Source organism: Dermacentor andersoni, chromosome 11, assembly GCF_023375885.2.
Source record: "Dermacentor andersoni chromosome 11, qqDerAnde1_hic_scaffold, whole genome shotgun sequence".
In the NCBI taxonomy this organism is placed as follows: domain Eukaryota; kingdom Metazoa; phylum Arthropoda; class Arachnida; order Ixodida; family Ixodidae; genus Dermacentor; species Dermacentor andersoni.
This window is the reverse complement of record NC_092824.1, coordinates 25,591,377-25,616,221: the sequence shown is the minus strand read 5'-3', so window position 1 is coordinate 25,616,221 and position 24,845 is coordinate 25,591,377. Positions and strand designations below refer to the sequence as shown.

At 45.1% G+C, this 24,845-nt stretch overlaps 1 protein-coding gene across 1 annotated transcript in view; it reads left to right on the top strand.

The window, feature by feature from the left end:
• Ns3 (nucleostemin 3) overlaps positions 1 to 24,845 on the top strand; it is a 95,180-nt gene that overhangs the window by 55,292 nt on the left and 15,043 nt on the right. The window contains exons 10-13 of the mRNA XM_055064412.2: positions 1,645 to 1,746; positions 10,234 to 10,377; positions 11,818 to 11,941; positions 22,292 to 22,503. Of these exons, the coding sequence (XP_054920387.2) occupies positions 1,645 to 1,746; positions 10,234 to 10,377; positions 11,818 to 11,941; positions 22,292 to 22,503 (582 nt within the window). The remainder of the gene's footprint in view (positions 1 to 1,644; positions 1,747 to 10,233; positions 10,378 to 11,817; positions 11,942 to 22,291; positions 22,504 to 24,845) is intronic.

Sequence of the window (24,845 nt, the reverse complement as noted above, 5' to 3'; positions counted from 1 at the left end):
TCAGGGAGAAAAGTGTGTTCATAATGTTAGTAAATATGGTACGTAACCAGTGCCTGAGTAACATATCGCACCCATTGTGTAACATTGAGCACCTAGTGGCAATGGCCGTAGCATTCTGGTGGGGCTTGTTCCCACCCTTCAAACTCTTTTTTTTTTTGTGATACTCAAAGTGATGATCGCTTTTGCTTCTGCAGCTTAGTTGCCTCCTCTGTCTTGTGTTGCCATCCTTTGAAAATGTTGTGTCACAGTTGATTCATGTTGACGAAAATTGTTGAATGGACCCACCCTGCATTTCATAAGCATGCTAGCTTGATGCTTACGAGCCAGAGAGTGAAGCATTGACGGTGATGATTAAGTGTTGCAATATTACACGAATCATGAGAAGCCAACAAGTTTGTTGGCTTCTCATGATATGACATAAAAATCGGGCCCCTCTGTTAACCCCCTTTCTTCTCGAATATTACACGAAGATATGCTGTTTTCTGAGTAGCACAGTGGAACCCTATTGGCACATTCTTCAGTGTTTCATTTTCCTGGTTGCTCCATCTATATTTTTTTTTGCAGTTCTCATGTTCCCATTTGATGTGTCGTCATTCTGTGATGTTTCCATATCTTACGTGCTAGTTGAATGCGGCAGTCATGTAAATTTAGCGGTTCAGAGGCATATTCAGAGGTATGAAGTGCTGCAAGTATGCAATCATAAGTTGCGATTAGTACATCACACCAGGGTTGTAGTTTTTGTCCACTCCCTAAGGTCAGCTTGCCGCAGTGCAGCAACGTGGTGTATCATATCAGGGGTGGAAGGGGACCACAGTCACGGAACATAGCACGTGTTCCCTAATACAAATGCGCAGAGTTTTTTCAGATATTGCTGTGGAGACTTGGGGCCCTCCCCACTGTTACGTTCTCCCGGTAATTACATAATTTTTCTACGGTCCCTTGAAAAATGTATAAACGGGGTACTGTTGTATTAACAGCAATAAACATTCACTTACTAACTAAATAATTATGGTGTCAAACAAACTAGGAAGGAGCATAATGTCACCCAGCTACCCTTCGGATGCAAGCATTCCATGCTGCCACTACAATTTCAATATTCCAAGCCTCTGAAACTGAGCAAATAATGCAACTTCCAACCTGGTTCATGGGGAGAGAGTGCACACCAAGGCACCAGCCTCGTCGCCTTAGCTTACCACATTCACACACAGTTTGTCTTTACTGCTCAGCAAATGCAGCAATGCAAGTATTTCTTATTAGCAGATTAAAACCTTGCATTGGAAATGACTTGGTTGACGTCGGTGATGCATGTGTAAATTACTGTTGTCTGATGCTAATGATTTGTAACTGACGTGCAGACATGTCAGGGTGCCTGCTTTATTTTTGTTTAAATTTCTTTTCATATTCTTGTACTTTACTGTATTTATGCACCCAGCCACAACGTTTATGGGTGTTTGTCAACATTTCACACTTTCTAAACTTCGTTATGGGGTTCCTGAGATGTTAGTATGCTTTTTCTTTCTTTATTTATTATTATTATTATTATTATCTTTTTGTACTCGGTGCCCCAGCCAGGCCTCAAAAGATATTGGAAAGTGCAGTTCAGTGGTACTAGTGCCAGTGGGCGTCCTTGTTCATTGTGTGCAGGTGGGCTACCCCAACGTGGGCAAGAGCTCGACCATCAACGCACTCATCCGCTGCAAGAAGGTCTCGGTGTCCACTACACCGGGCAAGACCAAGCACTTTCAGGTGCAGTACTGCTCAGCCCAACATGGGGACAATGTGTGTCTTGGCTTGTTTGTGGGCCATGGTGCCAGATGGAGCTGTATGCTATGAAAGAGGCACAAAATCTTGCATGTGCTGTGCAACGCATTTGCTTAAAAACTGAGAACATGCTAGAGTGAATGCAATGCTTTTCAATGAATGTATTGCCACAAGAGAATTTTGAGAGGCACCTTAAAATAATGCAGTTAAAACGAACACAATGTTTAATTCCCCCTTTTCTCACTTTGACACATTTCCTGTTAGCTTGGTGGTGCCAGTAGCAGCGTCCTGCCTAATGCTCTTTTTGCTTTTTATTCATTTTATTAAATGACTCGTGAATGGTGTAACCTTGTTAAGATCTTTGCAGGGTAGGTACATAGTCAGAAGTGCAACAAACAGGTTCGGGCATACAGTGGCATAGAGAGGCATCAAAAGTAAAAGAAAAGCAATGAACAGCATAAGACATTTTCATGGCATAACTAAATATGGGCAACTTGAGCAACCTGAATTGCGAAAACCAACAACAAAAATGGTGCAATTTTCTTTTGTGGTGCACGCTACAAAGTTGGCAGCTGACAAAGGTGCCAGAGAGCGACAGGGCAGGTGTGACGTGCTCACGACCATTTCCCCATTTGCTAGAAGGTTTGACTTGTGTGTGTGTGCGTGCGTGCGTGCGTGTGTGTGTGTGCGTGTGTGTGTGTGTGTGTGTGTGTGTGTGCACGCGTGAGGTTTTGCTGAGGAATATGGTCCAAGACCATGAACTATTGCTCAATGGCTGGCATCTGTGGGCTGTTGTGTGGGTCTGTGACATTGTAGGAAGGTGTGAGGCAATGTTTTTCCTCATACTTATTGAAGCACCGCTTGAGCAAATGGAACAGATAACCAGCTGGTTGCATGGCTGGTGCATCTGCCGAGATGCGTGGATCTCTGTTACATGCCACCAGTACTGCAATGGGCACATGGGGCAGCGCAACTAGGATGTACTAGCTAGGATGAGTGGGTCCAGGGTGGGCTCTGTGCTGATGTGTTTTCTGTTGAAATTTTGGTGGCACCACCGTTGCCTTTACCTGAATGAACGGCCCTGCATGCTGACTGGACACTTGTCTGCATGGAGGCAGCTGCTTGGTGCTTGGACAGGCATGTTGCTCTGCTACACAGGGCAAAATATTGTTTTCTTCACCGTGGTTTACTCATCCTTCTGAGCTACCAGAGAAAATATTACCACGTATATGTCATGTAGCCGACACTACTGAAAAGAAGCGACGAGCATCCTGCCTGCTTTGTTCATTCTCCTGAAAGATATGCAGTGTGGTGGAAGCAGTGATTTTATTCCCTCCCAACACGTTGCAAAGAAAGTCAAGAAAGAATGACAGAAAGAATGCAAGAACAACGGTGCATAGAAAAGACAACGGCATGCCGAGCAGACGACAGCGGCTCTGCTTGTGAACTTGGAAAGCTTCCGGGTGAGGCAAATGCAGCACCGCCACAATTTCACCTTTATTTTGCATCAGTCTTAATGCTTGGCAAAGCATCCGCCGGGCCACCTCCCCCATTCCAATATACTCTAGCAATTTCATCGGCATCAGCCTGACAGTGACGACTCGCTATAACGTCACAGGTGGTACATAATAGAGGGGGCCTCGGAAGTTGTAGGAGAGAGCGAGCAACCTTCCATGTGAGGCTGTGAGCTCTCGCAATGTGAGCAAGAGTGCTTGCAGTGCAACATCTATCTGACTCGCATGTTTGTGGAGGCATTTTCTAAAGATTGTGGAGGTTTTCTTACATGTTTGCAGTAGCCTGCGAACATGTGGCAGTGACATGTTTGCAGTGAGAGAAAAGGAGAGAGTCATACTGGAGCTTCAAGTTCGTCTTCTCTAGTGAAATATGGACGTCTTTCTGTGATAACAGCAAGTTTGTCTGACTTCTCTGGTGAAAAATGGACGCCTTTCTCTTGATAACAGTGACTTTGGGCAGCTGTTATGAGTAGTTAAACAGGAGTGTGTGGGGGTTCCACTCTCCGTGCGGCTAGGGCTGAAGGCGAGCTCCGGATCTAGCCCCACGCAGTCGCTTCGTGGTACTCCCAACCCGTAGCGCGGGAATCGCGGCTACGCCGGGTTCGGACGAATAAGGCAACCAGCGGTGTCAACGGTAACTACGTTTATTGCTATTAGCAATAGCGAACACTCGCAGAGGGACGTCCTCTCAGTAATAGTAGTAAAAGGCTTGCCTCGTTGTCTGGGTGGGTCAGACAAACGAGATCACTTACGGGATGCGGCAGGTGCTGTCATCCAGGCGGTCCAAGGTGTCGGCGTCCCAAGAGAGCGAGTCTCTCCCGGTGGCGCGCTTTTATGCTTTTTTACCTTTTTACGAGGGGAAGTCCTCCTCGCCCGCTGGATACGTTTCCCTTTCCCGTGAGCCGCGTAGGGGAAGAGGGGTACGCGCGTCATCGGAGTGACGGAGAAAGGGAGGGCGCGTAGTGCCTCTCTCCCATGTCTACGCCGGCCCGTCCCGTCGCCACGTGCGAACGGGACGCCGCGGGTAAGCGGGAGGAAATGGAGGCGGGTGCTCCCCACAAGTGATACATAGGGAAATATGGAGGAGGAGGTCCCAAGGCTATAAACTGTGAGATGGGACCTTCTATGGTGATAGAGTAAAAGAAGTACACTCAAACCTCAAGATATCTAACACAGATATATCGAATTATTGCATATATCAAACACTTTCTATATCACCTGTAAAATCACTTGCATATTAATTTTTTATTTCGAACGGGGTCGGACGTAAGATGGATATGTTGAACTCTGCCACCTCAGATGTGTGCTCTGTTGATAGGCGGCAAGCTTTCCCGCGACACCCTCGAAGATAGCGGGGCATGATGGGCATTCCCAACTGCTGCGCACTACAGCTGCACACATCGATTGTGCCAAATGCGGCATCATGCCGAGGGCGCCACGTGGTGGCTTGGATAGTTTGACAATGTCGACGACGCATTGCGCTTGCCGCACTGACTCTCCTCGGTGCCCCGCCCTGTGCCTGCTGCTCCTTGTGAGGAATGGTGGTTTGCATCCACAGAGGCTCGCAACAGTGTGCGCTCATTGGGCTCACTCATAGACGCCTTGGAAGACGCCACTTCATACTTTGTTAATGACAATGTTTTAATACGCTCCAATTGACAGACATGGAGATTGCAGTGGAAATAGCGGCCAAACGAATATACTGCCGAAGTTGATTGCACAAGCGCTGATGTTGCCCCGCTCCCAACTTCAACTGACACTGTAGCTGCTTCGGCTCTTCAACACTGCTACTGCGCTGTAATAGAGGGCATCGGCCTATCGCTTGCAGATCGGTTAGACTATGTTCAGGATGCCGTGGTTAAGCATGCGGCTACCAATAAGAACGAGGCTACACTGCTGCAGTACTTTCAGCCAAAGAAATAAATACTTTGTGTGAAGCTTCAGGTGAGTATTTAATGCGCCACAATTGGTTCATTGATTGATTTATACAAGTTTTGATGCATTTTTACTTGGTTTTATATATAGAATTCTGGCTATATTGAACTATTTCGTGATCACTGCACTGTTCGATATATCACGGTTTGACTGTACACAGTCGAACCCGACTTTATCGAACCCGTTTACATAGAATTATTTTATATATACTACAATTTCTGGACACGGTACAGCTACAATGAGTATATACACCAAAAATTACGCTTACATCGAACAAAAATAGCAGTGACTCCCGAGATATCGAACATCAAGCAGCAGAAAAGTGCCCCCAGAAGTTGGCATTCCCTCGCGGTGGTGGGGAAACCCGGGGGCATAGCTCCATCCAACCACTCTCCCTACCGTGACCCCGCTGCCTCGGGCAGCTCGGGCAAGCTGTCGACACTCCCCTGCAAAAAATGATCCTGGCCCGCCCGGCCCGCCCGGACAGCCAATCAGAGGCTCTTGTGCCCTCGTCATGCAAGATGGTTATAGTGCGAGTTGTCTAGCTGCTTTTCTGGTTCATTGTGTGTGCGCCTTGTGGGCCTTCTCCCGCAGTGTTGCCATGATGAAGCGGCAGAATTAGCCTTTCGTCGTGAAGCTCAAAATCATAAATCAAGTCGAACGCTGTGAGAAGTCAGATGTCCCCGCAGCGTGCAAGATTCCGACGAGCACTTTCAGCACGATTTTGAAGAATAAGGGGAAGATTAGGGTTAAAGCGGCCAAACTCACGACCTGGCGCTTGTGGTGCCCGACGCATACGCACAGCCGTGTCAAGTGGTTCATCCGAAATCACTTCAGCCGTGTCGGCTTCCGCATGCTTGGTGATGACTGTAAATTCTGATGAATGCGACGAAGACAATGTGGAGCAGTGCATGCGTCGTAGGCAGCGAAATTGCCCAAGCAGAAGAAAGTGCAGGACTATTTCATGCGAAACTAAGCTAGTTTCATCAATAACATGTTTTTGTAAATGGTATGGGCAAAGTGTGGGCAATGGTGTGGCCATGACGAGAATTTGCCACCGGCCAATGCGCTAACGGGCCGCAAATTATTGTGGAAAGCTTGTTGCTAATGCAGTCAACGTTCGATTTTTCGGACTCCCAAGGGACCGCGAAAACGCTAGAAAAATTGAATACATGGAGAAAACGCACCATTTTATAGGTATTTCTCAGATAGAGAAGGTCAAGGATGGAGTATAGGACCTGCGCAACTCTGCCAATGTATCATTGAGGTGACTCTGAAAAGAGCCATTTATCGTTGATCTTCTTTTACATGGTGTTCCACTTGCACGCGATTATGGTTGCTTCAATTTCAGTCAGGGTCGTATCATCGCCGTATACTGATGACCGCATCATAAATGCTCGTGTCAATTCAGAGCTCGTCGGCTGTGTAGGCGCTGGCTCTTCATTCTCAGTGTTGGAATCTTCCGAATCCACCGTCACTTGATGGACAATTTCATCATTGGTTAACTCTGCATAGAAGTTGAGATTTTTGTTGGCATTGGTGAATCCTTCAAAAGTTATCCTGGTTACAATGCAAACGTCAGCTACATGCAGGTCGTCAAACATAAAGTCCACGGAAGGAGATTGATTACACACACTGTCGTTCTCTCTGGGCGAGTCAGTCGTCTTGGTGCCGAGTGTGAAGCGAGTGTTGCAAAAGCAGTTGCGAAGATTCTTTTGTGTAACCATCTTCCACGAGTCTGCAAGCATACCGACAGCGGACCTAAGGTCAACGGTGTAACTTTTGCCGATGTCTTAGCACAGCACCATGCGGTTGAGCATGCGTGACCTGTACAGAAGCTTCACGTTACGAATCACGCCTTGGTCCATCAGCTGCAGGACTAAGGTGGTGTTCGGCAGCAGAAATTCCACGTGTATAGCCTTTAGGCCTTTGATGTGGCTACGCGCAGCACAGTTGTCCACAAACAGCAGAACTCTTAGATTCTGCTGTTTGAACCTTCTGTCCAACTTGCATATGTACACCCGTGAGAAAAAGTATACAGACCACAGGGTCACTGAAAAAACAGAATTTCTTCATAATTAACACGCCTAAATGGAAACTGATGGGTGCACTAGAAAATTTGTAATATCAAGTTTGGAATGCAGTTTTTAGTACTTTCAAGTTGCATTCGCAGACAGAGGAGAAAAATGAATTTTATTGCACAATCCCTGGTCTGCATACTTTAGCTCACAGGTGTGCACTTTGAATAACTTCTGTGTTGTCCAGGCCTTCTTGTTGGCCTCATACTGAACAGGTACAGTTGCCCCCTTAAAACACCTTGGATTCGTTGATTTCCCGATGACGAGCATCGGGAGCTTCTCGCTGCCTGACATGCTGCCGAAGAGGACAGTCAGCCGCTCTTTGCTGTGTTTGCCGCCATGGCAGAGGTCACCAGCAAATGCAAGCATTTTTTCTGGGAGCATTTTATAGAACAATCCAGTTTCCTCGCAGTTGAAAATGTTCTCAGGTGCGAACTTTTGCAATAAAGACTGTAGCTTTTCATTCTGATACTGCGCAACAGCTGAATCATTGACAGCGCTACTTTCCCTGCACATTTTCTTGAACCTCAGGTCATTGCGATTCTTTACATTTCTGAGCCACCCATTGTTGAACTTGAATTCCTTGATGTTCATTTGAAGCGTGAGGGCCTCCACCTTTTGCTTCAAGACATAACCGGAGACTAGTATTCATTTAGCCGCACATGGAGCGCTTTCTCAAGCTTTGGGTAAAAACCCTGACTTGCATACCTTTTTTGAGCCCGTATTGACTTTCTGGCCACTTCCATGATCTTCAACTTGTTTTTCATGAAATCTGAAACAGTTTGCTTCAACATTCCAAACTCCTTGCCCATGTCGGCTTGTGACCAGCCGGTTTGAACTGGCTTGATGATGACGGCTTTCTTTTCCATCGTCAGCCTACGGTAGGGATTTGCATGATTCGAAGCCATGGGTGAAGATGATGAAGTCAGCGCCATTGCTGTCAGCGGCGAATCCGCTCGATGAAAAGCAGAGCAACAAACAGTGGGAAGCTTCAAAGTGAACATAGAAGAGAGCGCACAGCAGCACAACACGATCACACGACCTATCATAAAGCTAACCAAAAAAACATGTGGATAAACACAAAAGGCTATCTATAGCCATAGCTATGGCGGCTAATGGATTGGCATGTGAGAGTGCTGGTTTGAGATCTCCGTAGAGTTTCTCACTATAACACCTACAGGGAAATCTGGTGCCACCGTCTATGGGAGTTTCTTTAGGCGCGCCGTGCCGTCATGGGAATGACGGTATATGTGTCTGCGAGGCTTTTGTTGGCTGGTGTTGCACGAGGCTTCGTCTAAAACGTGGATATGGCAACACAAATAATGCGTTCTTAAAGGAAAATCTTCATAAAATGGTTCGATTCACGCAAGTTGCATCTTTACTCACCTACAATGCATGATGAAGGGAAGAAAAGCAAGAACAGACGACAAACTGTTTCAAATTGAATGCGAATCTTGTCGTCTGTCCTCCAACTTTAGCGGCCCGCTGATACTTTTTACATATAATATAATTGTACATCCAATAACAAGTTCTTATAGTTAAACAAAACATGTTTTTGTGTAATAATAAAGCTAAAACAGCCTTTGACATGCAGTTCTAGTAGAATATGAATCATTGTGACAGACGGAACGGTGCTTGCCTGGCTCTCCGAGAACGATGCCAATCCGAAGTCACAATATACCGGCATTCCCATGCATACCACAGCGCAGCAGCGGCAGATTTCCCTCTAGATAATATAGTGAGAAACTCTATGGAGATTTCAGTACTATATTATGGCTGCGGTGCTGTGGCTGGCTATGGCTAGAAGATTGGCTGACTATGGCTAGCAGGCTGGCTACGACTAACAGAAAGTGGGGGTTTGAGGCTGCGAGATGATCAAAATGGTGGCAATGGATGCCGCTTTGAACATGTGGTTAAGGGTAAAAAGTTTGAAAAATCGGGCATCAAAAGTTTGAGCATCCGAAATTTCCGACGTTTTTACACATAGGCTCTTTGGGGCACCTGACGGTGCCGCGAAGGAGTCAGAAAAATCGGACATTGACTGTATGTACTTACGGGTGGCTCTTCTGTGATCAGCCGTGAAGTCGTGTGTGGGCTGCACTGACGGCAATTGAAGCCGCATTTGGGTCTGCAGTCGACCACCTGGCAACTACCGCAAGCATGTGTGCCAAGTTTGTCTGTGTAATCGCATGTGAGTAGAAAGCTCTGAACTGTGCGAATTACATTAACTCATGCACTCAATGCAATCAGCGTGCTTTCTGGTGGCTAATTGGCCCGATCTTCACACAGGATTCCGTGCTTTCCATATGCGCTAGCTTCTTTTGTTGTTCCCCCTGTTCACGTAGCCTTATTCGCTTCGATCGGTCCGGTCAACCTGGTCGAATCTCGTATTGATAAAGATCATGCGCTGTGGGAATGCTGTGTGCATCAAGGCACTGACCACGGCTGGATCATTCACCGAAGGTACCAATATTTGAAAGATAGAATATTTGACAAATTGAACATTAGATATTTGATTTGCAAATTGAATTTTTCAATTGCTTGCTGTTCGATTTGAAATTGAATATTCGAGTATTTGCACATCCCTAGAAATTCTTATACATTTTTCTTGGGTTTCAATAGGTGCAATAGGAAATGATCTGAAAATAAATGTGTTTTACTGAAAACTGTTTACAAAGAATAGTGAAACTTTCCTTCTCAAAGAGTGTTCCACTTCTTTAGGCCTGTCTTAAACTACATCTTCCACTTCTAGGTTATGTTTTGCATGCTGGCACAACACAGGCCGTCTAATGTTCAAGTTTACATATTCATGTACTTTGAGTGGCACATGGATATGCGTCTTCCTGTATCCTGGCGGTACCTATGATGGTAACACGCAGGATAAAGGCTAGGTTGATTTTCTGTCATTAAACAATGACTCTATGCCCATGACCTTGCCTGTGCAGACGTTGAACCTGGACGATGAGCTGTGCCTGTGTGACTGTCCCGGCCTGGTGTTCCCCAACTTTGTGAGCAACAAGGCTGAGATGATTGTGCACGGAATCCTGCCAATTGACCAGATGACAGACCACGTACCCCCCGTCAACCTTATATCCTTCATCCGATTGTGCGATTGTTGCTGCTAGCTCAGTGACCCAGAATATTTCATCCAATCTGCTCGAGGTGCACGGCAAATGATGCATGTGCAAGTGGAACAAGGTTCAGGCACTGAAAGCACTACTCTTGGAACACTGTAGCTGTATTTTCTAGCCTTCTCACAGAAAAGAAAAGAGGGCATAAAGACTGGGAAACTGTAACAGCCAAGAGTTAATGGTCTCTATAGCAGGACCACTAAAACGTGGTGTCGTGATCATGAGCACCATCATTAGGCTATTTTTGTGTCCGCTGCAGGATGAAGGCCTCTCCCAGCGATCTGCAATTACACCTGTTTTGCGCTAGGTGATTTCAAGTTGTGCCTGCAACTTTCCCAACTTCATCATCCCAGCTAATTCTCTGCCATCCTCGACTGTGCTTCCCTTCCCTTGGCAGCAATTCCGTAGCTCTAAAGGACCACTGGTTATCTGCTCTACACATTACATGGCCTGCCCAGCTCCATTTTTTCTCATAATATTGACTAGAATATTGGCTACCCACGTTTGCTCTCTTATCCACACCACTGCCTTCCTGCGTCTTAATGTCATGAATAAGATTATTTGTTTAATCACTCATTGCACTGTCCTTAACTTCTTCTCAAGCCTCTTTGTTAACCTCTCAAGTTTGGAAACGTGCTGCTCCAAAACTAACACCTTCCTGTTCGAAAAATTGCTGCAATGTCTGTTTCAGCATTCCCACCCCTGCAAAAGAAACCTGCACAGATTGTTTAGACAGCTCGGCATTGTTGGCACCAATGCTGCTGCTGCTTCTTTGCAGATGTTTTGATCAGCGAGCACAGGGTGGCCAAAAGGACATGAATTGGGAATGCATGTGCCAATCTATAAAATTAACTTGCAGAACGACTACATAGCTCGCAGTTGTGTTTCGTAGCCATGACTACAGCACCCAGCAGAGTGCATACTGCATTTACTTGCTTCTAATGCACAGGTTTTTCCAGAAATGTTTACTAGAAAAAAGTTACATGCGTGTTAGAATCGACTATGAAACCAAAATAATAGTGTCAAGATAAGATAGTTGGCATTCAAAATTGCTGTAGTCCAATCGATTGCACATGTCTGCAGTTTTAGGAGCTACGGTAGTTGCAACGTGGTTTATGCCTGCTGTACAAGTTTGTTAGGCGGCCATCGTCTGCAAGATATTTAATAAAAAGCAGTACCTAGCCCTGAAAATTGGGTGTGTCTCAATTGTAGGCACTTTAGAGTCGAGTAAATGCAGCAGAACACATTTTAGTGAGCTTCATGTGCCTAGAAAGATGGCTATAGTTGCTCTTTAATTGAGGGACATCAACCTGGGCAGCGCCTCCGAAGCGCCTGACACAATTTCACGTGAGAAAGGCTTCTCCGTGCCTCTGAGTTGACCCTTGACTGCTTATTCACGTGGCCAGCCTGATCCCAAGGCACGTGTTGGAGTCCACCTACAGCATTTGCCTGCCGGCACCCCACGAGACCGAAGACCCGGACAGGGCGCCCATTTCGGAGGAACTGCTCAATGCCTATGGATGTGAGTTCACATTGATCGGTGCATATAGAGTAACACATCTGCCAACTTTTACGGTTTTGTCATGAAATGCCCAATTCCTAGAACTTGTTTACGATTGGCGCATGGACAGCAATAATTTTATGATTTTTCATTTGCATCCTACTTAGGGCAAGACTGGTCGCGACAGGATGCAAATATAGTTGTCGAGCAATTTTTCAGAGCCCGACTTTTCAGACCTGCTTGATCATGCAGCAGCATCGCAGCTAAAATGGCTGGTAAAATACTGGCCACCATTACATGGACATTTAATTAACGAACATATACAAAGCAGCCAGCCAATTTGGAGTAGCATTCCTACGGAACACAGTCAGCTTATTTTTCAGTAAACTGAGCACATTTCAGTAATAAAATAATTTCTGGTATTTCTCACGAAATTTTATTATTTCTTGGCTGCAGCAGTAGTATATACTATACTTTAAGTGTGACAGATCTGAACTGGTGTAATCAGCATAACCAGTAACACGGGCTGGGATATGCGACGGGTGCTCTTATTTTTTTTTCTTGAAGGATGCTGACGAACTAGCACTGGTCTCAGTGTGTAACAGGTGTGAAAGGGAAAGGCACTGCATCCAGCGCTTACTGTAGGAGGCCTAACATCCACATTGAGGCCATTGTTGCCACAGTAATACGAAGTACTAGTGCTTTGTAGCTATCCAGTCGTGGTAACGCATGCATGAAAACACAGTGTATTTGAAAGATAGGTCCCACTTGTGTCAGCGACATTTGAGTCGCGCTAAATATTTCATGGGATGTGCACCTGTTCGAGGCAAAGCTGCAACAAATGTAGATAGCCATCAGTGTCACGCCATCAGTCTTGCGCTGCGCGTGCGCAAGAAAATTGCACGTTGCAATTTCTTCCAGCAATAAATCGGTAGTTGGTGCTTTGTGTGTGTTTTGTGTGTCCTCCCATTTAGTGCTCAAAAACCGTGCTTAGCTAACTCCACCAAATGCTAAAGAAGTTGTGTTGTGCATGAAAACACTCGTTCGGAGCGCTTAGCAGCAGACCATGTGCGCGCCACCACACAACGCTGTCTCAAGGTGCAGAAATTGGGTGTCAACGAAGCAGTTGCCAAATATAAAAAGAAAACTTTATTTCGCGAGCCTCTGCAAAATAAAGTTTATAATATAAAAGTTAAATGTATGAAATAAGGTTTATAAATAATAAATAAATAAGGTAGAATGACTAAATTGACTGCAAGAATCCTGATAAACACAGTAGCTGTTGGCAAATTGGAACTGAAGTGGTTGTCAGTCGCCACTATTTGTACGTCATGCAGAGATTTCATAATGACCCTCGTATAGCACAATGAATGTTTGTGAAGGAGCTGGAAGCCTTGTGTTGAAGATGCACTTGGGGCAATAACAGTACTGATTCAAGAGCTCACTTGTCGGTAGTTAATGAAACAAAAATTGTGCTTTGTGAACATAAAACGATGAGATAATTTATTAGCGGCAGTAACAAAACAAAGTAAAGCAAACATATCGAGTGACCTAATAGTTGTCAAATCGGATATATTTGTTGACATACATTCTCGTGTCTAAATTATTATTTGAACCCTTTGGGGGTTGATTTTTTTCGCCATATGCAACTGCCGAGGGTCGATATTTTTATTGCAGATTCCAATTGTTCTTAGGGACTTATTTCAAAAAAAAATTACTGTAATTTTTCTAGGGTGACCGTAAAGTGAGAAAAAATATTTTGCGTTGGTATATATGTACTCTTAATTCATGAATAACAACAATAAAAAAGGAAATAAACTTATAAGAATTGAAAGTTTGATGAATAGTTATACACATAGTTCAAGGCTTTGAAGATGCACACACGAGAATATTTCGCAAGACTCAAATGTTCGTGCTCTTACACTAATATATACATGCATAGCATAATCGAACTGCGTAGGTGCGCGCACTCAAGAAAACTGTGTGGTTGTGTGCCCGTCAAAAAAGCAAAACGTTTGACAAGCTTCCGCTAATCTTCATCTTATTGCCAACCAGAGGCAATTAGTTTTCGCGAGTCTCCAAAAAAACGGCCGTGGCTTAGCTTGGTTAAGCCTGGTGATTGCGAAGCAATAGTGTGTTATTCTCGGATCAGCTGGCAGTATGGCTGGTGGTAGTCTTGGGTTATGCTAGTGTTACGGCTTACAGTGAATCATCTAAGCACCAGCACGTCCAGGTGCATCTCGGACTTGAGCACGCCGTTGGCGAACGCCCGTATCGAGCTGAAGGACGAGAGGTCCAAGTAGCGCATGACGACGTTCTCGATGCTCGACACCCGCCGAACGTCGGCGGCTGCGAGGAGGCCGCTGCTGATGTCGTGACACGCGAGGATGACTCGGGCGCCGCGCCGCGCCCCTGGTGAGAGGAGCGGGAGTTAGGCCGCTGTTGGTGGCTACCGCCTCGCCTCATGACGGCGTGAGATGGGGCCGCGTTTTTACACAGCTGGTGTGACGTCACTCTAGGTCACGTGGTGTGACGTCACGCAGCGAGGTCACGCTAAAGGTCAATGGTGCCTACCACCGCCTCGCCACGGAACGGGCTGAAGTGCGACCTAAAGTAGTATTACTTCGCAATAAAAGAAAAGCAACGGAAACGCATGCACGGCGGCATCCTTCCTATGCGCACCCCTGTGAGCACTAAACGAGCAAGAAACAAGCGGTCGCCCTTTGAGCGATTAGTAACAAGATAGCCATCAGTTTTGCAAGCACAAGAAGCCGAAAGCGGCAGCGGAACAAAACCCAAACCGCCGCCCGCTCGCACGCCAATGCGCGAGCAGTAGTATATAGACGGGCGGGAGCAAACTAGCGCTAAAACAAACCATGCAACGAAAACCGAGAGAGGGAGGCACACGAAAAAAATTCCCTGTATTCCCAAATAGTGCCAGCACATGATAGAAAAGAAAAAGTTAGGAAATTGGCACACTTTTTAAACGTACAGACGGCGGCGTAAATATACAGCATCGACCATTTTGGACTTGTTCACTGCGCCGTATATTTATGTCATTGACCCTCAAAGGTTTATGTATGGCAGAAATCGCTTTAGGGACATTTTGAGTTATATAAATTCATAAAACTGATTAGGAGGTTGAGCTGATTGCCATTTTGGTTATTAGGTGCTATCGGCTATGAAAGAAGTGCTAATCAGTAAGGATGTGCGAATATCAAAATTTTCAAATGTGAATTGAATACAAATACTAGCATTGAATATCGAATCAAATATTGAATAATGATATGCACATGCATTTATTAGTCGACACCACGTACCCAAGCACACGAGGGTTGGACCCTCCCGCGTGTAACCGTGCGTGGCTTAGCCGTGTCCGGGGAAAAGGGGATCCTGGGGGTTGAGCCAATGCCGGGTGTTTGGACCTTTAAGGCCCCCCACGGAGGCAACACACCTCTTTGGCCTCTGCTTCACGTAGACGGCACCGCCGGACTGACCCATCCTGGGGAAATCGCTAGTTGCCTTTTCCTGTCTCTCTCCCTCCAGCCTTTGTTTTTCTCTAACTTTCCATCTTTCCTGTCTTCTTCTGGCTTCCTTTTACTTCCAATTTTTCCAGACAACAAGGGTTAACCTTCTGTGAATAGCCAACCTAGGTTATGTCATATTTGGTTATAGCAGTAAGTAGAGCTGGCATTTGTAGGACTTTGTTTTACAGGCCCTGCAGCGTCCCTTTGTAGGGCTCCACGGTGGGTGGCTGGCGTTACTGTCGAAAATTAAACATGCATCTATGGCAACCTCTTTCCCCCCACTCCTTGATCGCCCTCAGAAACAAGGGCACATCGAAGATGTTTTTCAATTTCTTGGCAGTAGATCCCAAAATTTTCCCAGATTCCATGTCATGCATTCTGACAAACCTGAAAAGACCATGAGAATGATCTCGCCCTTTCTCAGGTCAAAATGTCTCGCCGAAGCTCTTGGCGCAGGATACAAGGCATCGAAAATGGCTAGTGGTGATCTCCTTTTTGAACTCCACAATCTGAAACAGCTTGAAAATCTTCCTGAAGTAGTGTCGTTCAGGGAAATCCCAGTGACAATATCCCCACACCAAACTATGTGCACCAGCCGTGGTGTTGTCTCCGATGATCACATGATGGAGTTAACAGAAGCTGGACTGTTGGAAGGCTGTAGGGACCGAAATGTGATCAATGTTGTAAGAATTATGCCAAGTCACAATGTAAAGGCGATAAGAACTAAGCATCTAGTGCTCACTTTTTGTTCAAGCATCCTGCCTGAGACACTAGAGGCTGACTATGTAAAGCTACGGGTCAGGCTGTATGTTCCAAATCCTCTTCGCTGCTTCAAATTATGTTTCTGCTATGTTTCTTGGAGAGCAAGCTGGCAGAGGTTTCTCTCAGGTATAAATTCATATATTCAAGAAGCTTAAGTATGGGACGGGCTGAAAAGACTAAAGGAACAAGAAATTCATCCATTTCCCCTAGTGAATGATGAAGCGAACAGCTCGGAAGGCTAAGCTGACGCTCTTAGCGAGCATTTTCAGCTCGGTTCAAGTTCTAACCATTATTCCAAGGCATTCCTGAAACACAAACAAGTAGTAGAATGCAAGGCAATTGACTGCAAATGCAGAGAGAACGAAGCCTATAACCTGCTTTTTAACATTGCCGAGTTGAGAGCCTCCTTGATTGCATCTCAGAGCTCTGCACCTGGACCCGACAGGATCATGTACGACATGATTAAACACCTCCCCAGCGATACGCGAATAACCTTACTCGCACTTTTTAACACTATGTAGGCTGCGGGGTACCTCCCTGCCGCATGGAAAGTAGCCCTTGTCGTTCCGATTCTGAAACGAGGCAAAGACCCCACATTAGGAACAAGTCACGTCGCCCAATTGCCCTGACAAATTGTATATGCAAAAAAAAAAAAAGAAAGATAAACTGTCGACCTCTACACTTTGTTAAATCAAAACAAAATTCTTGATCCATAGCAGTGTGGCTTTAGAATAGGACGGTCTACAACCGACCATCTCGTGTGCATTGAAGCAAACATTTGCGATGCCTTTGTACATAAACAATCCTTCTTATCCGTATTTCTCAATATGGAAAAGGCGTATGATACAACTTGGCGTTATGGAATTCTGCGTGACCTGTCGACACTGAGCATCCGCGGCACCATGGTAAACATAGAAGGCTACCTACAGAACCATATATTCCGGGTATAAATAGGTAATTCACTGTCACATGCATTCATAAAGGAAACTGGGGTACCCCAGGGAGATGTAGTGAGTTTCATGCTCTTTGTTGTTAAAATGAACCTGCTTCGTACATCTTTACCACCATCTGTTTTTTATTCCGTCTATGTAGACGACATAAAAGTAGGTTTCAAATCCTGCAACCTAACAGTCTGTGAGAGAGAAGTACAATAGTGCTTGAACAAGGTTTCTAAGTGGGCAGACGAAAATGGGTTCAAAGTGAGCACCAACAAAAGTTTGTGCGTTCTTTTTGCCAGGAAGAAAGGGCTCGCCGCAGATCCCACTGTCGAAATGTATGGGCAACAAATATCTGTGAACAAAGAACACAAATTCCTAGGTGTTATACTTGACTCCAGGCTTACTTTCATTCCACGCATAAGATATCTTAAAGGAAAATGTCTAAAAACAATGAGCTTACTTAAAATCCTATCCCACACAATGTGGGGTAGTGACAGGAAGGGTTCATTGGATCTTTAGAGGAGCCTAATTCGATCATGATTGGACTGTAGTGCTGTGGTATAGCACTCTGCCGCCCCAAGCGCGCTAAAGCTGCTAGATCCTGTCTACCATCTGAGTATCCGTATGGCTACTGGTGCATTTAGAACAAGCCCTGTCGAAAGTCTATACGTAGAGTCAGATGAGTGGTCGCTCCATTTTCAGAGAACATACATCAGCTTCACCTATTTTCTCAAAGTGCACTCACACTGTTAACGACTTGACGTGTGCAACACTTTTTCGTAGTAGACCCTCTATGAGACTCCTATGAGACTTTCTCATTGCATGTGAGAGAACTTGGTGAAGAAATGGATGTCCCAATTCTCTAACATCGCCTAATGCCTCCAGCTAAGTTATTACTGCCCTGGGAGTGACAGGTGATAGAGTGTGATGTATCCTTTATAGAGGTCATAAAGCACACTCCTGAGCTCGAAATCGCTATGCATTTCCGTGAACTTCATTCGAAGTACTCCTGCTCCAAATTCTACACAGACGCGTCCAGATCATATTCTGGCGTATTTGGCACTGCTGTTGGTCCATCTTTTTCTAAATCTGATGTATTGAACCCCCTAACAAGTGTCTTCACTACACAAGCCTATGCAGTACTGTCTGCGGTTTGTGGTAAAACATACAAAGAAATTAAAACTTGACAGAGCAATCATATTCACAGACTCGTTAAACCTTGTAAAAGCGTTAATTTCTTTACAAAAGCATACAAATCCTGTTTCTATTGAACTTTACTCAATCTTGTGAAACATTTATTTATGTCATAGACGGGTAGTGATATGCTGGGTCCCTGGCTATAGAGTAATCGAAGGTAATGTGCTTGCCGATGAAATTGCCGAATCAATAGCAATCCACGGTATTCATTCTGCTGCTGTTCCTGCCACAGACATGAAGCCTTTCCTACGAAACAAACTGCGAAGCCACAGGCAACACTTTTGGGATGCTGAAACGAACAATAAGCTTCACGCGATTAAACGGAAGTTAGGTTTCTGGCCCCCAGTTACGAAAACATGAAGTATCGATGTCCTAGTCACTCGACTCAGAATAGGACACACATTTGGCACTCATAACTTTCTCTTGACTGGTAACGAGCCTCCAACCTGTGGTAGATGTGGTGACAGGCTGACCGTCCTCCACGTCTTCATGGAGTGTTGGGAAGCTAAAAGAGACAGGAAGAAACATTTTCTTCGTACATACCGCTATTGTGTCCCTCTTCATCTGGTTATGTTTCTTGGTGAAGAACCGCTTTTTAAGACCAAAGCAGTCCTTGCTTTCTTGAATGATGTTGTGCTACTTGTTATAAGCCCATTGAATTCGTAGCGCGTCCTCTTTTGAGAGGATGCCACTATGACAGTTGTTTTATATAACACATGCCTCTATACTCGCGGACAACTTTTCTTGGCTATGAAGCGAAAGCTACGGAGGCGGAGCTTCTCCACATGTCTGTATTCGTATGCAATGTAGTCCGGGCGCGCTCGGCACCAGTTTCGCCAACCTTGCACAACCTCTTTCGTCAAGGCAGATACAATTCACTCGCCGTGAATCAATGTTTATTCACACCTGATTTGTACCAAGTTCTGAACAGCGAGTACCGCAGCCTGCGTCGGAGCTTTGAAGCAGCCATATGGCGTCGGCTAGGACTTGGACGTGCAACCGACGCTGGCATCGATAGAGCCAGCGCAGCAGTCAGCTCGCTCACTCGTTTGTACATACGATGGTTGTGATTTCCAGAGAGGTTCGCTTGGTTTCTGCGCAGAGGCTGAAAAAAACTTAATGGTGTGCTTTTTTTTTTTTTTTTTCTCAATTTGTACAACAGCCTCTCAGGGGAGTTTATTGGTGGAACAGCAAGCGACGAACACTCACCAGAAGACACAGGTGTAGTTTTACATTTGATGAATGTGCAAAACTTGCGACGGTCTCGGGTGTGCGAAAACTCAGAAGAGCAAACTAAAAATACAATAAAATAGCAATAGTTGACTAGTGAATGTTACGTATTGTTTCAAATTAGGTGCTGTAAAAAACAAAAAAAGTATTGTTCTCTATTTTCCACGTAAGAAAATGTGAGCAGAACTGTGGGACTACTTCCAGCAGCGGCGAAAGAGGCGCACTTAGTTTCCATAGCCTTCGCGTGATAGCCAAGAAAAGTTGTACGCGAGTATAGGCCCTTGTGTTTCAAGGGGTCTGGTGGGGTAGTAGTGCTCTAGCGAATTTTAGCATCTTGCATATTTTGTATATTGCGTCATTCTTCCGCAATGCATTTTAATGCTCATAGTGCACGTCATTTGTCATTGCCATAATCTTATTACACATAGATTTTACGCAATTTACAGCAACTTTTTTAACCCTTTATAGCCATGTCACAGCGACTTCAGCGAACACATCTATCCACTGCGAACTCATTAACACTGGCATGATGCTATTTCGTGATACCTGGCCCTTGAGGCACTAAACATCACACGTTCATTCATGCATTTATTAGCGAGTTGGTTTATTTTAGCATGTTGGAACATTGCAATTACACTATCATAGGTAAAAAAATAAAATTATTTATTTATTTATTTATTTATTTATTTATAGTACCCTCAGGGCTTACATGAAGCATTACAGAGGGGAGGGGCTTATAGGTACAGATAACTATACAAAGAAGAAAACAATAATCAGGTAACAGTGCACAGGCCAGTGTGAAAACAACGCAAGTTAGAGTGACACAATAAGCATATAAAAATACAGACACAATATAATACAGACGAAATATAGATGTGTGGTATACACGGTGAAAGTTAGAGTGAGAAGATAAGCACATATTGATAAAAGATAAATCATAATACAAGGTATACTGTTTGTAGATTACATAGGTAGTACAATGGAAATAACTTATAAACACTACTGGTCAGAACAAAACAGAACTACTCTACATGTGTAAATATATTAAAGTCAAGGTACACTAGGTAACATTAGTAAGTGCCTTGCAGAAGTAGTCGGTGTTAGTAATACAGACTAGTGGATCTGGTAGGTGATTCCATTCCTGGCATGTTTTTGGATGAAACGAGTTACCATAGGTAGATGTTCTGTGGGATGGGATGTTCACTTTATGACCATGGTCCATGCATGCAGAAGTAAAGGAGGTTAGTTCGATATAGCGTGATTTGAGCGTGGGAGTTACTAAAAGATTGTGTATTTGGCTCATGTTAGCTTTGGAAAATTTAATAATTTCTGCTAGTTCTCTATTCTCGCCAACTTGTGCCTTATTATACAGTATCAATATCCTGTAAACTCAGGTGCATTTGACCCTGTAGCAGTCGTCACTTATTACATTTGCTGTCAAGCAATAAGCTCAGGATTTGGGGTGGAACTTGCAAAAGAGTGCATCCTCGCTGTTCGCAAACCCGTCCCCTTTGCTGTTGAGGGGCTGGCTTTTCTGCAAAGCTCAGACTTTCAGTGGGTAAGCTTGTTTTACAGGCCAAATTTCGCTAGCAGCATGAAATTATCGCAAAATTCAGCACGAAATCAGACACCCTTGCTTAGATTAGATAGAAATAAAGAGATAAGAATCATGTTTGCTCCCGCACAGCCAGCAATATATTCGATTTGTTTCGAGTATTCGCATCAAATCGAATATTCGAAAATTTTTGAATACCTCGTTTTCGAATCAAATACAACTATCAAAAATATAATATTTGAAATTTTCGAATATTTGCACATTCCCATTAATCAGCATAATGCATAATTCTGCATGAACTTGTTATAATAAAGCATAAGCTTGTCTTGTATTTTGTCATAGCTGTTACTTATCTAACATAGGTGTTCAAACATAACACAATCTTTCAACGTCTCAGTTTCCACCATTGCTACGGTCATAACAATTCATTTAAGACAACTGCGTTCTCCTGTGCCATAGTATTAGGCAATAACCTTCAAGATTTAGCATGCAAGAAGCCATAATCTTTAGGATATGCTGTTTCACTGATATGCGAAATGTATTCCTGGCTAGGTGTTGCTGTTTATATGTAGATTCAGCAGTTGTGTCGTCCTTGAAATCGTACGTCTCATTTCCTGTTTACATTTTTATGGATTTTCTTAGAAACCAAAAGCTGCTTGCTTTTATTTCTGCTGTACGTTGTTCTGACTGCTGCCTGCAAAAACAAAAGCATAACTCCCACATTGCACTATGTTCCAATGTTGGAAACTCTGATCTACCTGTATAAATAAATAAATAAATAAAGCTCAGAACTATACACTAAACCCTCTAACTTGGACTCTGATATCCCAAAATATCGGTTAAGTTGAAATTTTTGCCTGGCTCAGTGACAACGCTATGTATTTTTGACCTTTCAAATGCTTTTGCACCACACTCTAGATATATTGAAATCTCAGCTACAAAAACATCAGGAAAAAGTCGCTACCCAAAGGTTTCGATACTGTATGCACCACTGCGATTTCAAAATGCTGTACGTGGTGTATGCGTGGCCGGGGGCTTATACTTTCGTGAATTCTCTTAACTCCAAACTCCGATTATGCTGAACTTTTTTCTTGTTTTTACAACTTTGAGTTAACATGTCTTTGCTGAGATTATAACAGCTGCTTAACTGATTTGTTTGCAGACATGCGAGGATTCATGACGCAGAGTGGGCTACCAGATAACCCACGTGCATCGCGCTACATTCTGAAAGACTTTGTCAACGGGAAGCTGCTCTACTGTGTAGCGCCACCTGGTGTAGACCAGAAGGAGTATCACACGTTCCCACTAGCCCCCAGCAAAACGCGTCGGCCTCTGCTCACTTTTGACCGGCCACCACAGATGCGGCGGACACAGGTACGATGTATTTAAATAATATATGCCTACTGTGTGTGTGTGTAAATGTAACACATTTTAAAATTTCTTCCCGATCTTCACAAAGCACCCCACATCATAATGGAACCAAGGTCGGAATGTGATTTTTTTAAATTGTAAAGCTTATTTGTAGCGGAAACAGGGTGTCTACCAATTGGGAAAACCAGGAATACTCAGGCATTTTTAATAGTATGGAAATACTCAGGGAAAACTTGGGGAATTTGTGCTTCTATCAGGGAAGATTAGCTGTCATTTTATTGAAAGCAGACGAAAGTTGTCCTAGTGCAGGCTCGAGTAAAATACAGGACTCGTAACGAGTTGTCTTTGGCGCCGTGTCGTCGGTTGGAGGAGTTCCCAGTGTACAGTCAGTAAACGATTTTCCGGACGCCCAATTTTTGGGATATGCTCGATAATACGGATGGCTTCGTGGCACTACCGCGTGGTCCCATAGTCACCACGTACCCGATAGTCAATGTATAAGAACATCTGAAGTTTCGAACGCAAGAACCCTTTGCCGTCCGGTTTTCCGGACTTCTAGCCACGACCGTAGGTCCGAAATGGCATTAATCAAAGCCAACACCACCGTTTTCATTATTTCGCCGCCTCGAACCAGCGCTCTCGCATGCAGATTCGCTGGCAGCCGTAGCCACCACTGCGGCAACGCGAGGCCTAGCTGCCTTGACGTTTGCACTTAAGGTTCTTGCCGTTCGGTGCCGTGTTTTTCATTGAAAGAATTCGCTGCTGTCAGCAATGACACCGACTCCACCTCTGTAATCCTCGCGATTAGCTTCGAAGCTTAAAAAGCATGGCATGTTGCATAATGCCGGTTCCCAAAAGTCAGCTTCGCCTCAGCACAGCAATGTTACGCGCTGATGCATACGTGAAGTATTGCGGTGAAGCTTAAGTTTGGGAAGGGGCAATTGTTACAGGACACAGTACGTATTCCCTAATTATACAAGCGTGCACCCGCCATCTCCTGTCACAGCATGAGCACTGATATGCCTAAGAAGTGTACTGACAGGCCTTCAACGCTTTTTCGGACGTGCCTGTGGTGATTTGAGCCCTTAAGGGCTTTTTAAAGGACATGCAGTCTGTAGTGAAGAAAGGAAGATAATGACATCTCAATCATCATCAAGAGCGGAGGGCACGAGATCGGCGATGGAGTGAAGATGAGCGACGAGACGTGGGTTGCGGATAGTCACGTGAAGACGTGCTTGTTTGGGGACCCGGACTTTCATAACGAGAGCGGGAACGATCCGCGTAGTTCTGTGAACGGGTGTCTGAGTATCCTGGCCCGCGACGGTGGCAGAATCGGGTGATATGACCAGGGCCACCGCATGCAAAACAGATTGGCCGGTTGTCGCGCGTTCGCGAGCGATTTGCAGTGATGGGAGCAGCCCATGTCACGGACGGCTGAATCGGGGCTGCAGCATACGACACACCATGGGACGGTGAAGGCTGTTGAAGCTGCTGCCGCTTTACTACCTTAGCGTAACTAAGAGGCGCGGCGACAGGTTGCTGCTGAATGGGCACTGGCATGGCCTCGGAAACCTGTTCTTAGATGACGAAAGCCTGGGTTCGCAGAGTATGTCATCGCATACGCCAGCAGAACGCTCACCAAGGCTGAGTCAAACTATAGCGTCACTGAGAAAGAATGCTTGGCAATAGTCTGGGCGCTTGCCAAGTTCAACCCTTACTTATATGGCCGCACGTTTGATGTAGTTACGGACCATCATGCATTATGCTGGTTGTCTTCGTTGAAGGATCCATCAGGTCGCCTTGCCCGCTGGGCTCTGCGACTTCAAGGGTTTGACATTCGTGCTATATATCGTTCCGGACGCAAGCATGCCGATGCTGATGCACTGTCGCGGTTATCACTATCTACCGAAACTGTGTCCATATCCACTATAAACCACTCATTGTCAGTTCTTGACGTCGCCACCGTCTCCTCTGCACAGCGCCACGATCCCTGGATCGCTTCGCTTCTTGATGTTTTATCCGAGGCACCCACCCTTTCGACCACTCGAACACTGCGACGCCAAGCTTCGCACTTCAGCATCCGTGATGGCCTCTTGTACCGGCGCAACTACTCGCCAGATGGTAGGAAGTGGCTCCTAGTTATCCCCAGAACACTGCGCTCTACAATTTGCACGTCCTTTCACTCCGACCCGCAGTGTGCTCACGGCGGTGTCTTCAAGACCTATGAACGCTTACGCAAAAGGTACTACTGGCGCGGAATGTTTCGCCTTGTCCGCAAGTTCATTCACGGCTGCCACGAGTGTCAGCGACGAAAAAAACCGCTGCATCCTGCCGCAGGTCCATTA